The sequence below is a fragment of the Mustela nivalis genome (assembly GCF_964662115.1).
Source record: "Mustela nivalis genome assembly, chromosome: 4".
In the NCBI taxonomy this organism is placed as follows: Eukaryota; Metazoa; Chordata; class Mammalia; order Carnivora; family Mustelidae; genus Mustela; species Mustela nivalis.
In genome coordinates this window covers 17,878,856-17,900,787 of record NC_139023.1, presented here as the reverse complement: position 1 = coordinate 17,900,787, position 21,932 = coordinate 17,878,856, and the positions used below count along the sequence as shown (strand labels likewise).

The 21,932-nt window shown below is 34.9% G+C and overlaps 1 protein-coding gene across 35 annotated transcripts in view; it reads left to right on the top strand.

The window, feature by feature from the left end:
- ADGRL3 (adhesion G protein-coupled receptor L3) overlaps window positions 1-21,932 on the top strand; it is an 820,407-nt gene that overhangs the window by 559,171 nt on the left and 239,304 nt on the right. For all 35 annotated transcript variants that reach the window (XM_082727882.1, XM_082727890.1, XM_082727888.1 and 32 more), the window contains one exon: window positions 12,556-12,636. In XM_082727882.1, coding sequence (XP_082584008.1) covers window positions 12,556-12,636 — 81 coding nt within the window. The remainder of the gene's footprint in view (window positions 1-12,555; window positions 12,637-21,932) is intronic.

The window sequence follows — 21,932 nt, the reverse complement described above, 5'->3', positions numbered from 1 at the left end:
AATCCTCCTATAAATTTGCCTTCTCTAAGTTTTACTGACTTAGGAACTAAGAGAAAAAATGTCTGATGGGCATCATTTGAGAGTAGCCTTTGGTGAGTAGCTTTAATCTGAGATCTATATCATCATATGTCTCCATTTATAACAGTTATTCTGTCAAATCCAGGCTGCTGCTACTCTTTCTATCTTGGACCCTTCCTTGGACAGGGGGTGGGGCGGCCGGGGGTTGGGGGGGTGGGGGGGCATCTACAGAGGAAGTGCTACCATTTTGTTGCTATCCACCTATGAGCCTTGTTTCACGCACCTTTAGCATGTGTTACCATTCCTCTTTTTGAGTTAGTGTTACTTGATGTTTTCTGATCTATCAGCAGGGAGGACAGGAAAATTTAACATTTTATGTTTTTCTTAGCATGCTGGGATAGTCTTTGAAGCAGAACTTTAAAAACATAAACACAGCAGGCCAGCTTCCCAGCTCTGTACTCTAGGGAACACATTTCTTTGTTGTAAATACCCTGGTCTATATTTTTTCTCTTGCTGCTTGCTTCAGTGGTTCTAGAAGCAAATTTTCACCTGCTAGTTTTCCTTTGAAGTAATTTTAATATCACTTTTCAGGCACCATAACCCTTCCCCTGAATACAGAAATTCAGTCTTTCCTTTAATAGCATCAACTATTTTCAGTTCTCTTCAATACAGATAAATAATTGAAATAATGGTGTCTGTTTATCCAGGTTTTTCCCAGTTTATCATAATGACATCATTGCCATCTACATGATAATTTTATTGGGGAAAATAAAACCAATGAAAGTACATTAGTGGACGCTTTGTAGAATAGATATCAACTCTTCTTTAAATGCTTGATAAAAGAGTATTTGCTAAAAGATCTACTTTATGTAAATACCCTGAACCAAAATCTATATTTGGGGAATTGGTATGCGTCTCCTTTGGCAAAGACCTTTTCAAAAACTGCCATGAATGTTTTCTGTTAGAAACAAACTGGCTGAGGCGCCTGGGTGGCTCAGTGGGTTGAATCTCTGCCTTCAGCTTGGGTTATGATCTCAGGGTCCTCGGATCAAGCGCCATGTCGGGCTCTGTGCTCAGTGGGGAGCCTGCTTCCCCCCTCTCTGCCTGCCTCTCTACCTGCTTATGATCTCTCTCTCTCTCTCTTTCTCTCAGATAAATAAATAAATAATATTTTTAAAGATAAAATAAATAAATGAACTGGCTGAAAGAGTTAATGTATTTATCAAACTTGTAACATTTCTCAATTAAACAAAATTGGTTGCACTGTGAATTTGTCTCCAGTTTTGAAAGAAAATTTCCCAGAGATTTACTCTTTGCTTTGTGTGTGATTTGAAGTATAGCAACTTTAATAGTCATCTTAATTTCTTTCATATCATTAATGTGACATTTCACCAGGAATACACTGGATTCTTAGAATGTCCAAAACATTTGAGTGGGTCCCAGGGTGACAGAAAAGACATAGAAACTGTACCTCATATGCCTCCAATCCTCATAGAGGTTGTTGTTGCTGTTGTTGTTGTTGTTTTGTTTGTTTGTTTTTAAGATTGTACTTATTTATTTTTAGAGAGAAAGAGAGCATGAACAGGGGGAGGGGCGGAGGGAGAGGGAAGGAGAGAATCTCAAGCAGTCTCCGCTGAGAGCAGGTCCGAACTCAGGGCTCAATCTCAGGACCCAGACACCGTGACCAGAGCGGAAATCAAGAGCCAGTGACTTAACTGGCTGAACCTCCCAGGTGGCCGCCTCATAGAATTTTATACCTGAATTGTCCTCTACAAAGTCTTTACTAAATGTGTACATTTAGATGACTCTTCCAATTAAAGCAGAAAACTGAAAGGATGTTTCAGTTTCACTACTTATAAAATTATAGCAGATGTTAAAACAAGTTTAAGAAATCCTAGAATAGTTTGATCGTGGCCAAGGCATCTGTGCATATGTATGTGAATATAAATACAATTATATGTTTACACACATGTTTGCCATTTACCTTTTTCCATGTAGGATACAATTTCTGGAGAATACACATTTTAACCGTCATATAAATATTCATCACAAAGAAAATGAATCTGAAACCTATTTCACTTTTTTTGTTTTCCCGGAATTTGATTTCTAGGCTGCATATGGAAAAAGAGAAAATAATTGGTATCTTCTTTTGAAATGGTTTGATAGGTAAATGGAATCTAAGTCAAAATATAGGTTCGAGAAATTCGTAGACTGTGCCCTTTCGTGTGAATTTTACCGTATGCAAAATACCACAGAAACACCTCATCTTTTTTTCTCTCTTCAGTAACACTTAGGAATACGGTGAATCATATTTCTAAATATTACAAGAGAATTCGGAGAGTAAACATAGCAAAGGACTTCAGTCCTACCAAGTGCCAACATCTTCCTTCTGCTTATCCGTCATCCGTTCACCAGCCTTTCCTGAGTGACCCAACAAGATTTTATTTCTTGGTTATCAAGGTTACTGTTGTCTTCCTAGGAGACAAAAAAGAAATAATAAGTATTTATTGAATATCTAGTCTCAGTCACACAGATATTTATAAGATTCTCACAGTCAATCTATGACCTAGATCATTTCAAAATAGTGGATGGACTTATTTTATATAAAATTTTATTTTCCTATTTGCAGCATTCTTAGCCCCATTTTGTTAGCCCAGCAAGTTTCTACACTTTAGCTCTTTACTATTGTAAAAGCAAAAAGATGAAGGACGGAGGAGGAGGAGGGATGAATGGGTGTAGCACAGAGCATTTTTAGGACAGTGAAAATACTCTGAAAGAGACCATATTAAATGGACATATGACATATGATGGACATATGTCATTACTCATTCGTGCAAACCCATAGGATGTACAACACTAAAAATGAACTCTCATGTAAGCGATGGACTTTGGGCAATGATGACCTGTCAATGTGGGTTCATCGGTGTAAAAAATACATCAGTCTGAAGGGGGTTGCTGGTGATGGCTATGTGTACAGGGAGACCGGAGATATATGCCAAATCACTGTATCTTCCTCTTAATTTTGCTGTGAATTTTAAACTGTAGTGTTAAAAAAAAAGTCTTAATTAAAAAAGAAAAAAGAAAAAAAGGGATAAAAAGTATAGTATAGAGGACAGAGCCCATAGCTGAGTTGTGTGACTATTATCCTGTATCAACCTCTGCCCTTGAATAGAGAGTGACTTTAGTTGTGTCCTGTATCTTATGGCAGCCTGTTTCCTCCTCTGTAAATTACAGCAGTTGGGTTAGGTCATTTCTAAAGAAGTCATTCCATCACTTTGATTTTTTGTTTTGTCTGATTAACCATCTCATTATTATCAGTTGTGTTTTACGCTTATCATTTAGTTGAAGTCATCAAGTTACTATATTGCCTTATGAAATGTCCTATTTCTTATTTAAAAAAATGTCATGTACTCTATGCCATTGGTGCATTCTTAGTGCAGTGTAGGGCTCTATATGCATTAGCAAATTGTGGTTAAACAATTGAACCTTTAAAATACCTTTTAGATCAAGCTTGACAAAAATGCAGAACATCAGTGTGCTTTAACAGAGGCAACGATTCAAATAAATAAGTATATATATGATCATTGTGTGTGTGTGTGAGAGAGAGAGAGAGTAACTCCAGAAACATACAAAGTGCTGTAAAGAGATTTTGCCTATGGGGAGTCGTTAGGTAGGTTAGATGCTACCATTTTGTTGAATATGCATCATGTACATATAATATCTATTCAAATAATTAGTACATTGAATAATAGGATTCTTTAGAGTTAAATACCAGTTCATAAGTTGTACATTGGAACAAATTACTACAAACTTTGAATCTTTAACAAATTTATTATCTTAACATTTTTCTAGAACAAATTTAAACACGGGTCTCACCAGGCTAAAATCAGTTCTTTCTTGTAGACTCTGGGAAACATCCTTGTCCGCTTAAGCTTCTAGACAGAACCATCATTCCTTTGTTCTGGTCCACATCCTCTTCTAAGTCTTCCATGCCTTGACCTGTCTTTCTTGCATTGTATCACTCTTAATCCTCTGCCTCCCTTTTCCACTTTCAAGAACTAACACAGTTAGCTAGGATAATCTCCCATCTCAACCTTAATCATATCTGCAAAATCACTTTTGCCACATAATATAACGGTCGCAGATTCTGAGATTTAGGAAGTGGGCATCTTTGGGGGACCATTCCTCTACCCAATACAGGTTGTAAGCAAATATCGGAGGTGACTTTAATTCAGATACTCAATTAAATAGAATTGTTCTGGCAGTGAAGCAGGCTTAGGAACAGTCTTTTGTATGTCCTTCATTAATGAACCAGCTGGAATTACTGATCCCTGAGTTCATGCTAACATCACAGTTCTGCTGATGAGGTTTGCCTATATTACTCAAAATCCGACTTTTCTAATCTAGCTTGTCACGGCTCCCCACCCTGAACACTCATACCCTTAATTTTGTAGACCTGAATATTAAGTGCTTGGAAAATAAAAGGTTTTCTTCTTACTCTACTATATGTGAACGTGAGTTCAGTACAATGGTGATAAAAATTAGGAAAGATTAGGAAAGTTCTGAGTATTTTGGAGGGAAGGGAGTTGAAGTCTGCTTCCAATCTTTTTTCCAGGTTTTGGAAATCACAGTGATTCAAAGAGATCTGTTTTACTGAACCTTTTTATTTTTTATTTTTTTTATTTTTTTATTTTTTAAAGAGTTTATTTATTTATTTGACAGAGAGAAATCACAAGTAGTCGGAGAGGCAGGCAGAGAGAGAGAGAGAGGAGGAAGCAGGCTCCCTGCTGAGCAGAGAGCCCGATGCGGGACTCGATCCCAGGACCCTGAGATCATGACCTGAGCCCAAGGCAGCGGTTTAACCCACTGAGCCACCCAGGCACCCCATTACTGAACCTTTTTAAAGGCATCCATTAAAAAAAAAAAAAAAAAAAAGGCAGGAGAGGGCTATTTGTTATGTAGAATGTTAAGTCCCTCCTGTTAAGTAGAATGTAATGTTTTACTCATTGTCTGAGAAAAGTAATTTTATAATCCTGACTATTCTGTGATTTAGCCCTTTAGTAATATAAACACTTAATTTTAGGTAGTCTGAAAATAGGGGACTAAAACTTTCTAATGTTTCAGAAATTATAGTATATTTGCCTTCTCTCTCCACCCCCGTTGGTGTATTTGTAGGATGTGAAGGTTGCGAGCTATAGAGTAAGAACATGGTCTCCGGCTTTGAAACCTGATTCCCACACACACTATTGTGTAACCTTTGAAAATACATTTAACCTTACTGAGCTTTAGATTTCACGCTTTAAAAATAGGAAACAATATTTACCTCACGTAGTGCTTCTTAGTATTAGGCTCTTAGAAAATAACTATTTTTATTAACATGATCTTTTTTTTAGTGTGTTCATTCCTGTTTATTTTTAGAGGATTATAAAAAAGTAGAAATTAAGAGAGGATAAATGCCCTGATTTTCTCTTTCTTTTTTTTTAGTTTGTTGTTTTTCTTTTTCTTTTTCTTTTTTTAGTTTGTTGTTGTAATGCTTGTTGCAATAGGTTTTTGAGACTTCACGGAATATTTTTTGAAGTGGTGCCTCTAGAATTCAGTGTTTGTCATTTAACTACCAAATCGTTTTTTCATGCTTGGGCAAGAGAGAAGTGTATTTGTCTGGCTTTATAAAATACATTCCCCTTTATATCTGTGAGTACCTGAAATTCATCATAAGTATAAAGCATTCCTCAGTCCCACACAATTTCCACACCAGAACGAATGGGATGTTTTGCAGGCTAACAGAATTCATTTCTTTAAGACTTGTTGATTTCTTGCAGACAATTGCTTTTCTGAATTTGACATTAATTTTTTTTTAATGATATAGCTTCTTAATATTTAGGTATCATAATGATATTACAGGTTTTTTTTAAAGCCCTTATATTTTATTGATACACACTCCAATAATGTACAAGTGAAATTATATTGTCTAGAATTTGCTTCAAAACATTCTGGATTTAGATTTAGAGGACACTGAAGGAAAGAGATGAGACCGTGTAGGCCCTGACTTGACAGTTGCTAAAGCTGGGTAATAGGTATTAGGCATGGGGGAGTACATTTCTTTTCTTTTCATTTACTTATTTATTGGAGAGCGGGAGAGAATGAGTGGGAAGAGAATAGGGAGAGGGAAAGAGAATCTCAAGCAGGCTCCACACTGAGCTCAGAGCCCGACACGGGACTCAGTCTCATGAGGCTGAGATCATGAACTGAACCAAAACCAGGAGTCCACTACTGGGCTACTGAGGTGCCCCTCAGGGGGTACATTTCTGAAAGTTTTTATTATTTTTTTAATCATCTTTTTCTTTGTCTGCCTTCTACCTGTGGTTCCCTGTCTTCTATCCCTTTAAGTCATATGACGTATAAACATCCATTCATAATGCTCCTTCTGTTTCCCCATCGCCGCCATTGGCTTTTCCTAGACTACCACTTGTTTTCTCTAGGTACTTTTCTCCCCTCAGTTCAGTTAGATGCTATTGTCGTGCTTTTCTTTCTCATGGCTGTCAAAATACAGCGGCTGTTTAATCTTGCATCTAAACTGGATCTCTTTGTGGAGGAAGCATCTTATCTTGTTTATTTGGTATTGTGAAGATTGGCCACTAAAGGGAGTGAATACTGAAAAATTATTTGCTGAATGAAATGCACACATATACACACAAACTGGAAAGTGACTTCTGCTTCAAATTACTCCGTTTTCTGGGTGCTAGTAATATCCACTGGAGAAAAGGCCATCAGTGACCTTTGTGCCTCCATCAATGACTTTTATCTTCAATAAGTCAAGCATGTAGTTGTTTCTTTGCTACCGCATATTTGACTAAATTCACTGAAAATTAGTATGAGTAGTAATATGAAAGGGGAAAAGGAAGCCAGAGTGAAAAGATAAGTATCAAATTGGCAACTTTACAGCTCTTTTCTTTGATGATTACTTTCAATTGGTGTTTACATCTTTTACCTGAAAGCTGACTCGATAAATGCCAGATGGTTATAGCCAGACTGGGATTTGAAGACAAAAAAGAAAGATGTTATAATGCTAGGCACACCCAGTTTTCCAACAGCACAAACAACATATTGACCTCTGATATTTTTTTTTATCAGTAGCTGAGATTATTTTCAACAAGAAATTAAACTTTAATTTTTTTTTCCCTCTGAGAAAGGAGGCTTAGCTGCTTTCAGAGTATTTGAAAAACTTAGAAAAATTCCATATGCCATTCTTAAATGTAGTTTAGTATAGGTTCCCACATGCTACATGAAATCATTATTGAAGTAGGAAAATGAGGTTCAGAGATGTAACTTACTATCATCCTAAACATTGTAAAAGGAAGATGATAAAATTATTTAAAACCCCAGGAGCAAAAATGTGAAATCTATTTTATTGTTTTTTAAGGAAGAGAAATGTCATACCTCCAGAGGAAATAATCAAGATCAGCAGTTGAAAGTTTAAAGCAAACAAACAAAAGAAAGGCATGAAATCTGCCTAGAGGGCCATAAACTATTAAACTTGTTTACAGCACTATATAGAAAATGAGAGAAATTTGAACTGAAAGATGATGTAACTGGAGAAACCAATGGGGACTTTACAGTAGTAAATGTGTTTTTGCTTTAGGAGGAAAGTTGTGTTCATTTCCCGATTATCTCATTTTATTTCTGTCTTCTTTTACTCATTGGTCATTGGTAATGGCATTAATATGTCTATGAATATGTGTAAAATGTGAAATAAATGCATGAGGAAAAAGTATCTGATACAGCACATTCAGTTCTTTCATTCTTAATTATTAAAAGTAGATTTGTGCTCTTATCTGTACTTTATCTTTTTAGTTTCCTGCCAAAGTCAGATATTATCTCTTGTCTTCTCTTGAATCTTCAAATGCTATTCATGGAAATGGTATGAGGCTTTCTGTGATCATCCTGTTTAAAATTGCAGAATAGGCAGATATATAGAGATGGAGAGTAAATGAGTGGTTGCCTAAGACAGGGATGAGTTGGGAGCAAATGAAGAGAGACTGATAACGGGCTTGGGCTTTCATTTTGTAGCAATGAAAATGGTCTCAAATTGATGATGATGCTGGTTGCACAACTCTGTGAATATACTGAAAACACTGTTTTAATTGGGTGAATTTTTTGGTATGCAAATTATATGTCAATATGGATTTGTTGCATAAATTTATCAGTTAAATACATCTTCACACAAATGTTATCATTTTCCCTAGACTAAAATGAATGAAATCTTGTAAGCTACCCAACTACCATTGTTTTTCTTGACTCCTTAATAATAAACCTTTAACAATAAACCATGAAGCATTTTTTCTTTTTCTCCTTTAATTATTTCATGAAACCCGTCATTCAGTGTTGTTTATTCCTCTGGTAAATACTTTGTTGGAACTCAAGGTAAATTGACAGGTGAATAACATCAGCAGGAAATTCTGTCCTCTAAATTTTATGTCCTATAAAATCAATTTTTAAAATTTAAATTCTACAGCACAAAATAATTAAACAAAAGATCATATGGATGACTCTTAACTTGGGAATATATTTCATATAAGAAATAAACATCACAGGAGCGCTTGGGTGGCTCAGTTGTTAAGCGTCTGTCTGCCTTCGGCCCAGGTCATGATCCCAGGGTCCTAGGATCAAGTCCCACATCAGGCTCCCTGCTCTGTGGGGAAGCACACTGATCCCTCTCCCACTCCTCCTGCTTGTGTTCCCGCTCTTGCTGCGTCTCTCTCTATCTAATAAATAAATAAAATCTTTAAAAAAAAAAAAGATCACAGAAAATAACTAAACTTTAGTATCAGCCATTGTATTTAGCTCTAAAGACCTAAGAGAGATAAAGTCGGTAACTAATAATTCCAACAATAACCATCAAAAAAGTTCAATGAAAGTTATCAAGAGAGTTTTAAAATTTCCTTTAAATAGGGAAAGTAGAATACATAAATAATGAAATATTCTTATAACCAAAATATAAACAATTAAAAAATAATTTATTCCAACTTATTTAACAACAAACAATAGAGATCCATTTAAACAAAAATCAAGACAAAATATTTTAAATGTTTATCTTCCAAATTAATTTAAAGAATTAATGTGATCCTAGTCAAAATGTCAGTATGACATTTGGCACCTGGATGGCTCAGTCAGTTAAGTGCCTGCCTTTAGCTCGGTCATGACCCCAGGGTCCTGGGATCGAGCCCCACATCAGGCTCCCTGCTCAGCGGAAAGCCTGCTTCTCCCTCTGTTCTTCCTCCCACCTCATACCTTCTCTCTCTCACTCTGTTCTCTTTCTTGCTCTCTCTCTCTCAAATGAAAAAAAATAAAATCTTAAAAAAAAGAAAAGAAAAGAAAAGAAAAAATCATAAAAAGAAAATCCAGTAAAAAAGAAAATAAAATTCAGGAGAAATAAATAAACAAATCTGCATCTTTTTAACTTGGAAAAGTAAGGGGAAGAATGGAGCAGCACATTTCACACTTGGGTATATAAAACTTCTGTTATCAGGACCAGGAAAGTCTAGTGTAAGACAGGAGAGTGAGGTAAAGAAAGTGATAAATGAAGGAGTAGGTACGTTCCCTATCTGAAAGTATTCTAGTCAAATCTCTGAAAACAGTATGTGTTTGGTGGCTCAGTCCTTGAGCTTTAGTCTCTTGTATTTTGGCTCTGGTAACAATCTCAGGGCCATGAGATAAGATAAGTGCCCTGCTTAAGGCTTCATGCTCAGCGAGGAGTCTGCTGAAGAGTCTTTCTCTCCTTCTCTCTCTGCCCCTCCCCCCACCAACTCTTTTTCTCATGAAGCTTTAAAAATATATAAAAATTTAAAAATAAAATAAAAATGTATGCATTTGCCACACTTTGTATCTTCCTAAGCTCTTTTTGAACTGATCACATTTTTGGATGCGTATTAGACATCATAATGTCTAGAGGAATTATACATGGAAGTTATTTATGGTTTTAGCCGCAGCTTGTTATTATTACTTGCAGTAATTCTTAATGAGGGGGGTGGATATTTGATAGTCACTGGGGTTTTCTTCAAACTATAACTCTCCATGTTCTCTAATGTTCTCCCTGATGAAGAACAGTTATCTCCCTGAGATTCATTGCCTTAGTTAACCACAGATTAGAATAGGTTTTATTATATCTTCTGTGTTTTTGTGGAGACAAATGTGTGAGTACCACTGATGTCAAGTGAAGCTGACTTTTTTTTTCTAATGTATTTGATTAATGTAGTTAATCAACAGCAGCCTCCATGATTTCTAGTTTTTATTCTGTGGCTTGGAAATCTCAGCAAATTGAAATCTGACACTGCATTTTTGACATTCTCTAAGGCCGAGAGTCTGTCAACTCCTGTTACAGGAGCTCTCCTGGCCACCCCTCATCATGCAGTTTGCCGGAGTTCTCAGTGGAGGGAGAATGGACATTTTGACGAACCAAGTTCAAGACTTGACTGTCAATATCCCCATCCCACTTTGCTGCCTCTTTGATTATCTCCAGGCCCCCTTAGGGACATACTTACTGTGATCTCATGCTCCCTAAAGTATCCCTACTGAATACTCTTGAGGTTACGGGATTAATTCCAAGAACAGAGGCAAATGTGACATTTAAAGGATCTTTTTACTTTAAGCCAAATGTAGGGGTGACAATTCCACAAGCAATTACTTGTCACAGTTTAATCACTAAAATACATATACTCCCCCCGCCCCAAGGTTAGTATATGGAGATCTTCTTTAAGAAAAATATTCTGATATACTTAAAAACACTTCACATTTGGAGTCAAAATGCCCCTGGCCTTGCTATTTACTAGCTGCATGAGCTTGAGCAAGTTAGGCTCCTCTGCTTGTTTCTTTTATTTAAAAATATGAGTATATTGGCATAGTACCTACTTTTCAATCCCTGGAGATCATGTATGCACAAATGCATGTTAATTATTATATGTGGTAAAAGTCATGATCCTTGATTAGACATGAACTCGATATTACTTTATCTGCCGAGATTATTCTGAACCAATATAAAGTCGAAGATTTTTATTTTCATTTAACGTAGTTGGTAGCGTTTCAAACCAGTTCATTGGTCATAACACAGGACTTTGAAAACAAAAATTGATTTTGCAATCAAGTATGTAACATAGATAAACATTAGGCGTTTTCATAATTAAGATAATCTAAAGTTTTTAATAAGCTGCATTACACATGGACTGCTACAAGTGCACACTCACTGTCTTACTTCTTTTATAATAGTGCTTTTAGTGTTCCATTGAAACATGGCCAGTGAATGCACAATATTCTTAGTTACCATTATGAGGGGCTCTGTATATTACAACGTCTCCACTGTGTCTGCTGTTAGCTAGAAAAATGCTGGGAGCAACAGCAGCTACTATCAACAGGGAGCCATATTAATTATTTGAAATGTGCCTCATAAGAGGAATCAGCAGAGTTTATTACAAGTCGAATATTACTTGAAACGGGAAGGTTACTCTAGCTGTTATCATAATCTATGTATCATTAACTTTCCTTGTTTAGGAAAAGAGATTAACAACCCTGTAAATTGCTATAGTGAGTGTGTAAAATATAACTGCATATTCCCATTGTAGAAAGAAATTGGTGAGTCCTCTGCTTCTACCCAAACCTTTTTTTAAGAAATAGTTTTTAAAAGTAGCTTTAGAAATTGAACTGACTCTGTGACTATGCTTTCTTGTCTCGAAATTCTAATTGCTTACTGAATCATCAGTATATAAAGCACAGTTACTTTGAACATACGAAATTTTGTTTGTTTGTTCTTAACTAGCAGTTTTTCCAAGCAGTGTCTTGGCCTCCAAATCAACACCTTAACTCATAAAACAGAAATTCTGTTACAAATAGTGTGTGAACTGGTAGCATGGTTTGCAAGGAATAGAAAATGAATTCATCTACCTACTTTTTATATCCTGGCTAGTTATTGTTCTTCCATAAAATACACTAAGTAGGTAGGAGTAGCTTTCTATTCAAATAATAGAAATAAATTCTAAAAACTAAAAAATATTAACCAGAGTTATAAAGTTATCTACGTAACTGCTACTTGTGTGTTATTTGACATTGATGACAGTCTGCAGACTGCATATTACTGGTCTGGGACAATGAAATAAGTGTATCCGTTGAGAATAAGTGTTTAGAAACCTGCAAATTGAGAGACTACTTTTCGGTTTAATCTGACAATAAAAAATGTGGACTTGGGTTGTTATGTTTTTTTTCTTTCCATTTTATCTTTCTTGTAAATCATTTTCACTGTCTTTTTAAAAGTGTCATTTCACAATAAATGTGTAATTTAATAATAAAAAAAATAGTTTAAGAAGGACTGATTTAATTGCTTGATGCTTGGATGATGCATAATGTTCCTGTGTTTGAATAGATTTGTCGATGTGAGATAATGAAAATTAATTCAGTGTGAAGAAAGATAATATTGCATCATTAAAAACAAACAAAAAAGTGTAAAGAGACATAACTGTAATGTCTGCTTAACATTTATTTTTGGGTCCACAGGGCAGGCACATCATGGACAGGTGTCCTACATCTCTCCACCCATTCACCTGGACTCTGAGCTAGAAAGACCTCCTGTTAGAGGTGAGTTGATTATTATTACAATGATCATCATTATTATTTAAAGGAAAAGAAACCCTATTCATTATTTTTGATGAAGACAATTCCATTACAGATAGTTATAAATATGTATTTTATAAGGCAGTTCCTATTTAAAAAGTGGGGAGGGGGACATAGTGTACAAGGAATCTGATAACAGAAAGAGGAATTCTTATTTATAACCTAAAATATAAAATACTGTTTTGAGAAATATTTGTAAACAAAATAAGAAATAGGGATAGATAATGATTCAACTAGTGAAGGACTAACTGAAAACCAACTTAGATTCAGAGATTAGCACATAACCATTACTTTTTAATTATAATTTTCTTCTCCTGTCTTTTTAAAAATAAATTAATTTATCTTAACCTAAGGCATACTGACAGATTTATTTCCTTTCGAAGTGATATTTTATATTTCATTTTTAAAGTCTTTTTAGTATTAATATGATCATTTGGTTTTAAAAATATATAAATTAAAATTACCTTAAATTGATGCCATCTGTTTAAAGATTCTTTTAAAATAAATAGTCATACAAAACAAAAATTAAAAGTAACATTTATTTTTCTGTAATCTACAAAATTTGTCTTTCCACTTTTAAAGAAATACTTATTATTTTCAAAATGTATTTTAATGTTCAAAGCTGATGTGACATAGACATATTTTCTTTTTTATTTTTATAAATACCAAATATTCTAAGGTTATTTTTTTGAAGAGTTAAGTGATGCAGGATATTTTCTAATACCTCCAGTAGTATTAATCACTTGATACAATAGAAGTCATGAGTCTGTCTTCTATAAGCATGTTTTCTATAGATGCTATTGCCTCCTCCGGTGGGTTTCTACCAATGTTTGAAGGCTCAGCTTTATCTTCAGTTCCCTGTCTATGCACTGTGGAGGAGGAGGGAGCGTGTGACTGTTCTCCAAATGGCCCCTGTGCTGGCCTCAGGTATTACCTGTGAGACACTGTCTGCACATTTCCCTGTCTCCTCCCGCCACTGGTCTATGCTTGGCACATAGTAGGAACTCATTCAGTGGTTTCTAAGTAACACAAAGTAGAGGTGACAACCTACATTCTGAAGGCTGCAGCCTCCTTTTTCAAGACGAAAAGGAAGCAGGGATGACAAGGAAATCCATGAAATGGAAGCACAGGGAACCAAAACGGATCTGTGAAAGTTGTGACATTTTTAAGGAAATGTGTTGGGTGCTCAGGAAAGTGAGAGCAGTTCTACAGGACGAGACTGACATGAGGCAGATTGGGAAGGATTCTCTATCACATGGAAAGATATTTGTATTTTACCCTAGGGGGGAAAAAAAGGTCATGAGATATTTTAATTTTTTAAAAATTGTTTTTCTAGGGTCACGTGGGTGGTGCAGTTGGTTAAGTGACCAGCTTTTGGTTTTGGCTCAGGTTGTGATCTCAGGGTCCTCAGGTGGAGTCTGATTAAGTTTCTCTCTTCCTCTCGTGCTCCCCCCACCCCCGCTCTCAAATAAATAAATAAATCTTGAAAAAAATGTTTTTCTAAGTTAGTGAGGTTTTTCATAACATTATGTTCTTGATATAAGAAAAAAATATCTCTGATGTCAGTATAGATAAGGAGAGATTAACAGAAGGAGGCTGTTTCAATAACCTAGGTAAACCATGACTGGGAAATTAGCATAAAGCATGTCCACTAAAATGGCAAGGTCTGAGAATTTTTTTTTTTTTAGATTTTATTTGTTTAATTACTTAAGTTTGAAGTATATCCACTACAATGGCAGAATCTGAGGAATATATTTTTAAAGACTTTATTTATTTATTTAGAGATTGTGTATGAGCATGGGGGCAGGCAGAGGGAGAGGGAGAGAGACTCTCAAGCAGACTATGCACTGAGCTCATTGAGCTTGACCTGGGGCTCAGTCCCCAAGCCCAAGATCATGACCTGGGCCAAAATCAAGGTTGGGTCCCAGCCCTCTGAGCCATCCACGCCTCTAGGCCTAAGAAATATTGAAAGAGACATGGCATTTGACTGAACCGATAATAGGGAGAAGGAACAGAAAAGTCTCTAAGATTTCAGTATCTATCCGTTGCTTAGATGCTTATGACATAATCCTTCATCGTGAGGAATAGATGAATTTTAAATTGGGTTTTTTTTTTTAAGACATTTAATCCTTGGTACAACATTGTTCTTATCCAAGATGGATGTCTGTTTAAGCACATAGGTGACTTTAATATAATTCATTTTTTCTGACATCATCTTGGACTGATTTGAGAAGAGTCCTGTCAGGTCATGGGTAGTAGGGTAGTGTAACAACATACTTCGAAAGTTAGTGGCTTATAACAAAAAACATGTATTATAACTTTTAGAGTTGGATGAGTTGTATGTGTGCTGACTTGACTGAAGTTAGATGTTTAGTAGCTAGCAAGCCGGTTGATTTTGCAAGGGAGGATCTCAGTCCACATGCTGGGTAGCCACCTTGATGTCATCTGGAATGATGGTTGCATGAGACACATCCAGCAGTCTAGCACAGGCTCATTCCTATTGTGACAGGATTCCCGACAATAGGTAGACAAGTCCCAGAGCTCAAATATTTTTCTTTTTTTTTTTTTTTAAAGATTTTATTTATTTATCAGAGAGAGAGACGGGGAGAGAGCAAGCACAGGCAGACAAAATGGCAGGCAGAGGCAGAGGGAGAAGCAGGCTCCCCGCTGAGCAAGGAGCCCAATGTGGGACTCGATCCCAGGACGCTGGGATCATGACCTGAGCTGAAGGCAGCTGCTTAACCAACTGAGCCACCCAGGCATCCCTTCAAGACTCTGCTTATATCCTGTTTGCTATGTCTCATTGATCAAAGCAAGTCACATAGCCAATCCCAGACTTAAAAAGGGAGAAAAGGATTCTTAATGCTAGACTGAGGAACCACAATCCAAAGGACCATGGAAACAGAAAAAAGAGGAATTGGGTCATTTCAAACTACCATAGCAAGTCAGAAAAAGGATAAAATGAAGTGAGACAAAAATTGGCTGATAATAAAGAAATTTAGAGCCAAATGACTTAAACTTGGGAGTTCCAGACCTATTTTATCATGAGTTTCCCCAACCAGTACACAGAAGATCAGAAATAAGAACTTCACAGTGTCTTTGTGAGGATTAAGAGTAATACAGAGTAGAATCCCGCATCTGGTAGGCCCTAATACAATGTGGCTATCCTCCCTACTTTCGGGCTCACAGTTGTGCCACAGGAAAGGGAATTGGACTTTGAAGCCAGACGGACCTGTATGACCTTGGGCAGCTTCTCTCTGTCCTCTTTAAATCAAGGATAATAATGTCACCCCAATAACTTTATTAGGATAATTAAAACAATAAGTGCCAAGTTCCTGGCAAATATATACCATAACAAGACCCTGAAGAGTTAGAAGGTAAGTAGGCATTATTAAGAGCGCCACTGCAAAATGAAATTATCTTGGTCAAAATAGTGATGGTATTGACCTGGTAAAGAATGAAGTGTGTAAACCTAGCGATTCACAGACCTATACCCCTGGGGATAAAAATATATCAATGTTTATAAAAAATAAAAAAGTTATATATAAAAAAAAAAACAACAGAAGGTGACCACAACTCCTCCTCAAAAAAAAAAAAAAAAAAGAATGAATTGCTAGAATCCAGCAGTCATCTCTGCTTGATATTGGCTTCAGATAGTACTCTCAACTTTAGAGTGATTGTCTTGGTAACTTCTAGTTCTCACAGAGTTCCTTCCTCTGCATACATTGACCCAGAACTCTTCTTTAACTGCTCTGTGATTAAAGCAATTACAGTTATCGTTACTAGCTCATGACCACAATTCTGAAATATTCAGAGAACAGTTAAATAAAGGTGAAGAGGTTTATATAAGTGACCATAACATTGAAAAAAATTTGTTTGCTTTTTTTTTTCTTAAAACTATTTAATATTTCATTAAAAACAAATATTGGAAATGGGATAGAGTTGGCATAATAATAGCATTATTTTGCAACCACTGAGTATTTCCTTTCAACTTTCAACTGTCACCCTCGATCTTCATTTGTTATTTATAAATATACTGAATACTTCTGCTTATACTTGCACGCAGTCAAATTGTATAAACAAACTCCACATATGTCTATATCTATAAGCAGAGAGAATTTCTCATGTATGTTACATTTTTATATGAATTTATAAAATAATACATCAAGTTCTTTAAATAAAATGGAATTCTAGCTCCACTTATTGCTTTTTTGTGAGATATAGAACGATATACTTTGAACTCCCTAAAAATTAACATTAGCTAACCATTTCAGCTTTCCTTTTTCTTTTTCTCTTGTAATTATATACATATTGAGAATATGAAACATCTGTCTAGATATTACTATGTCTCTCTCTATATATATTTTCTTACTTTCTCTTTCTGTACCAATTTCTACTAGTCTCCATGCGTGTTAATGTTTTAGGAATTATCGCTTTACACATTAATTCCTTATGCATTTTATAGACCTGTACTTTAATAGGAAAATCATATTTAATTTTCTGACATTCATCCAAGTAGTAATACAAAACAATGACATTTAAAATGTTATCAATATAGTTACCAATATTAGCACAGGAAACTTATCAATAGAAAATATTAACTAACATATAGTAACACATCAGATTGCTTCAGATATTTTACCATTTTATTCTATTCTAATCTGAAATATTTTGGATTAAAAATTGGTACTTTTATATATATTTAAACACACACACACACACACATATATATATACATATATATACAGTGATTAGTCTTTGAATATTTGTGATAGTGAACTAATTATTGGTAACTTTGGAATTGTGTTGTAAAACTCAGTTCTGAAAAACAATTAAGCAAGCATATTTCCAAAACATCATATTTTTGTCACATTTTCTCTCTTTTTTTTTTTGCTCCCTCAAATTCTTTATCATTTAAGAATCATTTTGATTTTAATCCACATGTCACTATTCTCCCTCCTTTCAATTGTCTTGACTTCGTTATTTTCTATCCTTTCTTTAGGGAAAACATATGACATTGATGCATTTGTTTGTCATAACATGTTTCTTCTTTAGTACTGTGCATTTTAATTCTAGACCAACATGCTCTTAGTAACCATATAGAAAATGTAGTAGCAGTTTACCGAATAGCCTTGAATAAAATTTGTAATCTGCATTTCAAAGTAGCAGCAGTTTTTAAATTCTGTAGAACTTACCCACTGATGAGTAAATTTGAGAGATTCTGTTCTTTAAATCTAATGTAATCATATGTGGCATTTGGTTACATAATTTATGCCTGTGATAGCTTTATATGCATTCTTCAATTTACAGATTTTATTACTGAATAGGGGTATAAATTCCAATAGTTTACTGGTGCATTAATGTCACAATACATTACAAGGTAATTAACCAGAGCTGCCACTATAAATAGAAAAATAGTCACAGCCCTCACTATAAACTACTTAATAAAAATAAGATCCTGAATCAGCATTCACCATTATAGTAATTTTTCTTGCCATATGTCCCATTAATCAGAACTTTAAAAAAACCCTTCATCTAGCACCACCATTATTTTTGAACCTTTCATTATTAAAGCAAGTTTTTATATCATTTTCTAGTTAGTTTAATGGGATTGATTATATATTTCTGTATGCAAATATGTTACATGCTTTTGAGACATAGTTCCCATTTTTTATATTATAATTGGGAAATGAAAAACTAGTTTTTGGTAGTTTTGTAGCAGATTTGTAAGTAAGCACATTGGAGTTCTTAGCAGGACTCATTAAGAGTTGCAGTTCTTGGGGCACCTGGGTGGCTCCGTGGGTTAAGCCGCTGCCTTCGGCTCAGGTCATGATCTCAGGGTCCTGGGGTCGAGTCCCGCGTCGGGCTCTCTGCTCAGCAGGGAGCCTGCTTCCTCCTCTCCCTGACTGCCTCTCTGTCTACTTGTAATCTCTGTCAAATAAATAAATAAATACAAATCTTTAAAAAAAAAAAAAAAAAGAGTTGCAGTTCTGAAGGTCGTGTGTTCTCACCAACTATATTTTCTCCCTGAGCTTTATTTTGCCTCCTAACTACTCAAATGCAAAACCCCTCCCCGCCAGTGTTATGTTTATATTACAGGCAGACTGACTCAATGAAGGTGCTTGGGCAGGAATTTGCGTTGGGAGCTGAATCAGAATCCTAAGCAGAAGTATATATTATTTGAGACTCCAATGTATCAGTTGAGGCATACCCTTGAGTTGAGACTTTATAGTTTTGTTTTTGATGTTGTTTTGCTTCACTCTTTTTCTGTATAATTTTGTGACAGTCTTGGCTATTATAGAACCCAACCTAGGAATCCTTCATAACATCACTAGTAATTCAAGTTAAATAAATTCCTGTCAATAACCCACAAAAAAAAATTTTCTTCTGAAGACGTCCTCCATTTATATTACTAAGAATGATATTTATGATGTTCTGCTGTACAAAAAGTTTTAACAGTTACCGATAACTCTCCACCTTCCAATGTAGTAAACCACTAGTAATAATGCTGGTGAAAACAGTTTGTATCTATTTTGTATAATCTTTCTTTAGGTAAGATCTTACATTTAATTAGAAGTCTAACGCTAAATACAAATTTATGTATTTGCTAATTTGTTAACAGTTACAATTTATACTCAGGGAGAAAAAAGCTAAAATATTTGGGCACATTTGAAAAACTACATCTATTTTTTTAGGTCTTTTTTTATTTGCTATAATAAACTGAGTAATATAAATATGGTTCCATTGGCACATAATCAATGAACTAGAATAATGCCAGGCATTAAGTTTCATGTGCAAATTGAATTACATTCAGCAAATCCACATTGAAAATATTTTTTAAAGTTCAAAATAAACAGATGGTCCTGCCTGGTGTGTCTATATTAAAAATAGGCTGTAGCCAAAGATTTAGCATCACAAATTAGAGACATTAGCACATGACACTATCGAGTGGAATGTAAAAACATTTGAAATTGATTAAAATAAAATAAGAACAAGACATCTGGCATTCTTATTGAGGAGTCTCTGGGCCTATTTTTTAGTAATCTATGGCAGTATTTTTCTAACTTATCTTATTAGCAGACATTATATGGTAGAACAAAATTTCCTAGTTTTATCCACCCTTACCCCAAGGGAATAAAAATGAAACTTGCATATAACAAATTGCTTTGACCATGTTAAATAAACATGCTTTTTCTATACTTTTAAATGCCAAACATTTTTTTTTACTATTTAAAGTATACTGAGAACACCTGCAAGATAGAACTTGTTAATATTAATGGTAAATACCATTCCCATTCATTAAGTACATATCTTGTGTTGGACACAGGAAAAACTCTTTTATATGCATTGTCTCATTTCATTTTACAAGGATCCTGCCACTATTTCATTCAGACTTACTGGTCATTATTGTATTTCTAGCATCAGGCCTACTATAGTAATACATGAAATTGGGTTGATTTAATTGGAATTAAATGCTAAACTTAATGGTAAAATATATTTTTTATTCAGTATTGTTAGGGATAAGTATGAAGGCTTTGTAAATTACAATATAATTTACAAATAAAAGTCAGTATTTAAAAGCCAACGTTTATCATTTGAAACAATGTAGCACAATCCTGCAGGTTCCTTGTGGTATATAATTCATATGTTGAGAAGAATTATTCCAGAAAGTAGCTTGACCCACTAGTTTTTTACAGTAGGTTCTTGGTCATCTTGTCATGGTAGCCTCCCAGTGAACCTGAATGAGAAGGAAGATAGAGTTTGTTTGAATTCTACTTCCACATTGGCTCACGGAAGTTATATTCTTAGTACTTAGAGGACATTAAATAGAGAATTGATACTGTTGTGGTCTGAACAACCTCTTTCAGGTTCAGGGTGGCTGATGGTAGATCCAGTGATAATGATCCTTAACTTGAGTATGACATTTCCTCTGTGGAGTCTGTTGCTCAAGGCAAAGGAAAATCTCTGGAAGTAGGATGGATCTAAGCAGCTCTGACCAGGGTTCAGTTCTTTGAACTTCACACCTCCCCACGCACCCCCCCATTCCCAGTACCCTCTGCCCTCCAGAGATTGCTCACTGGCCCAGCTCTCCTAAGATTGCTTCTTTAAGTTCCGGGACTGATTACTCTTTGTTTTTCGTGGCTTTTATTTGTATTTGGAAAGATAGAAATGTATCTGCTTTGTCTTGTTCAGAGAGAAAATATTTAGCTTTTTTTGAATGCCACAACGTCTTATAGCAAGCTATTGGTAGTTGATAATAATAGTAATAAAAATTATAATAGTTAACATTTATCTTTAAATCTGACATTCAAACTGAAATTTACCCACATGATTCTCTTTCTCCCAATTATGGTAGAAAACCAATCATAATATTCTTCTGAATATTCCAATAAACACATTACTTTTGAGTGGACATGGTATGAACATTCAGTATTTATAATTAACATTTGTGCCTGGTTCTATTGAAGTACATGATATGGATTATTAATTTTAGTAATTTCTGAATCCTATGAAGCAGGTAGTATTATTATAATTTTGTGAATGAAAAAAATTGAGCCATAGAAAGTTTCTTTAACTTCATAAAGGTCAGATTAAGTATTAAACATTGGACCCAGGATTCAAACCCAGAAACCTGTAAAAATTCTACTTTGTCATTTTTTCATTTATACAGTAAGAATCATGATTTAATTTCTAAAACAATATACTATAGCATGTAATTATTAATGAAACATATTACCAACAAGGGATTGGGAGATCTAACTATCCATAGTATAGTATCTTATTTTTTTTATAGTATAGTATTTTAAAGAAAATTCCTCACCATCTCTATTAGTCATCTTAAGAAAACAATAAGGCACAAGTGTGAACACTTTGCTATTTACTACACAGTTACCAATAAGTTTTTTGTGTGTCCATTGTCTTTTTCCATAAAATAAAATACCTTCATTGTAGTGTTACATTATTACTTTTTGCTCTTTTCATAAAATATCTTATTGTTTCTCTCAAAAGAAGTATGGAAAATCATACCATAAAAAAAGAAGTCAGGCATTGTGATAAAATATCTCCATTTCTATAGTTTTCAGTATTCTCTCCCACAAATGGTTATTATTTGTGTAATCACCAGAAAATAATTTTATAACAGTATACTAAAAATCAGTTAACTTATTGTCTGGAGGAGACAGCTAGCTGATAAATGTGTTGACTGCTACTACCAAAGCCTGGGGTGGGGTGACAGAGGAGGTTTTGATTTCCAAATGGAA